Source organism: Sinocyclocheilus grahami, unplaced genomic scaffold, assembly GCF_001515645.1.
Source record: "Sinocyclocheilus grahami isolate Dianchi unplaced genomic scaffold, SAMN03320097.WGS_v1.1 scaffold43186.1, whole genome shotgun sequence".
Lineage (NCBI taxonomy): Eukaryota > Metazoa > Chordata > Actinopteri > Cypriniformes > Cyprinidae > Sinocyclocheilus > Sinocyclocheilus grahami.
In genome coordinates this window covers 1-1148 of record NW_015524383.1, presented here as the reverse complement: position 1 = coordinate 1148, position 1148 = coordinate 1, and the positions used below count along the sequence as shown (strand labels likewise).

General features: G+C 51.3%; 1 protein-coding gene across 1 annotated transcript; it reads right to left on the bottom strand.

Annotated features, from left to right (window-relative positions):
• Positions 1-48: 48 nt before the first annotated feature.
• On the bottom strand, positions 49-1122 carry LOC107580754 (short/branched chain specific acyl-CoA dehydrogenase, mitochondrial-like; the record flags this gene model as incomplete). The annotated part of the gene is made up of 4 exons (XM_016266398.1): positions 49-392; positions 469-675; positions 765-865; positions 942-1122. Coding segments are annotated over 4 exons (720 nt in total), but the record flags the coding sequence as incomplete, so codon positions are not given.
• Between the last annotated feature and the right edge of the window lie 26 nt (positions 1123-1148).

Genomic DNA, 1148 nt, shown 5'->3' with positions numbered 1-1148 from the left:
AAAAAAACACTGACAGCCAATCAGAATCCATTCTGCTTTAAAGAGCTCCAGCTTTTAAAGTGACAGGCGACAAAACTGCGGCACACTTATAATGAGCAGAACATTACTGTGCGTTGATAGAGACGCCAATATAGTTACCATTACAGTTATCGGTATAGTTATCATTCATAGTGTGAACGAACCCTAATTTTAGTGTCAGAAATGACTCCACACATACTAACCGCGGCCGGCTCTGCGTTTGCCATCACCAGAAACACTCCGGCATGTTCTGCATTACTGATCCACATCTTAGAGCCGTTGATGATGTAATAATCCTTGTGTTTCTCTGCTTTAGTCTTGAGCGAGAACGCGTCGCTGCCCGACTCTGACTCCGACAGACAGAAGCTGCCGACCTGAAGAACAGAACGAGCGTTGTCAGTCACAGAAACACTTCAGAGCATCAGTGGATCATCAGAGCGAGCGTCTCACCGTATCGCTGGCCAGCCGCGGCAGATAGAGCTGCTTCTGCTCCTCCGTCCCCAGGTTCATCAGCAGCGTGTTTATGAGCGTGTTCTGAATGTCGCACAGCACCGACACCGACGGGTCCACCTTCGCCAGCTCCTCGATCACCAGGATGGAGGAGAAGAAGGAGGAGCCTGTGCCTCCATACTCCGCTCCGATCTCGATCCCCATCAGCTGACACACACACACACACAGAAACGATTACAGGAAACCAATAGAAGAAGCAGGTGTGTCTGTGATCAGTGTTGTGCCGAGATACTCACGCCCTGCTCGAACAGAGCGCTGATCACGTCTGCATCCATCACCGAATCCTCGTCCATCTTGGAGACAAACGGGCCGATGCGCTCCTGGGCGAACTTCTTGACTGGTGAAGAGAAGAAGAGCGTTACTGTGGTCTGACTGTTTCTGGACTCATGTGTGTCTCGTGAACAGCGTCTCACCTGTGTCTCTCATCATGCTCTCCTCCTCTGAGAAACTCTGCAGCGGCGGAAACGCAGGTCTGATTACGTCATGATGAGCTTCTGCTGCGGCGCGCGAACACAAGCACCTGACCGCGGCGCGCGAGCGAGACAGAGACCCACAGACCTGCAACACATCAGACAAACAAACATCAGACACACAAACATCAGACACACAAACATCAGACA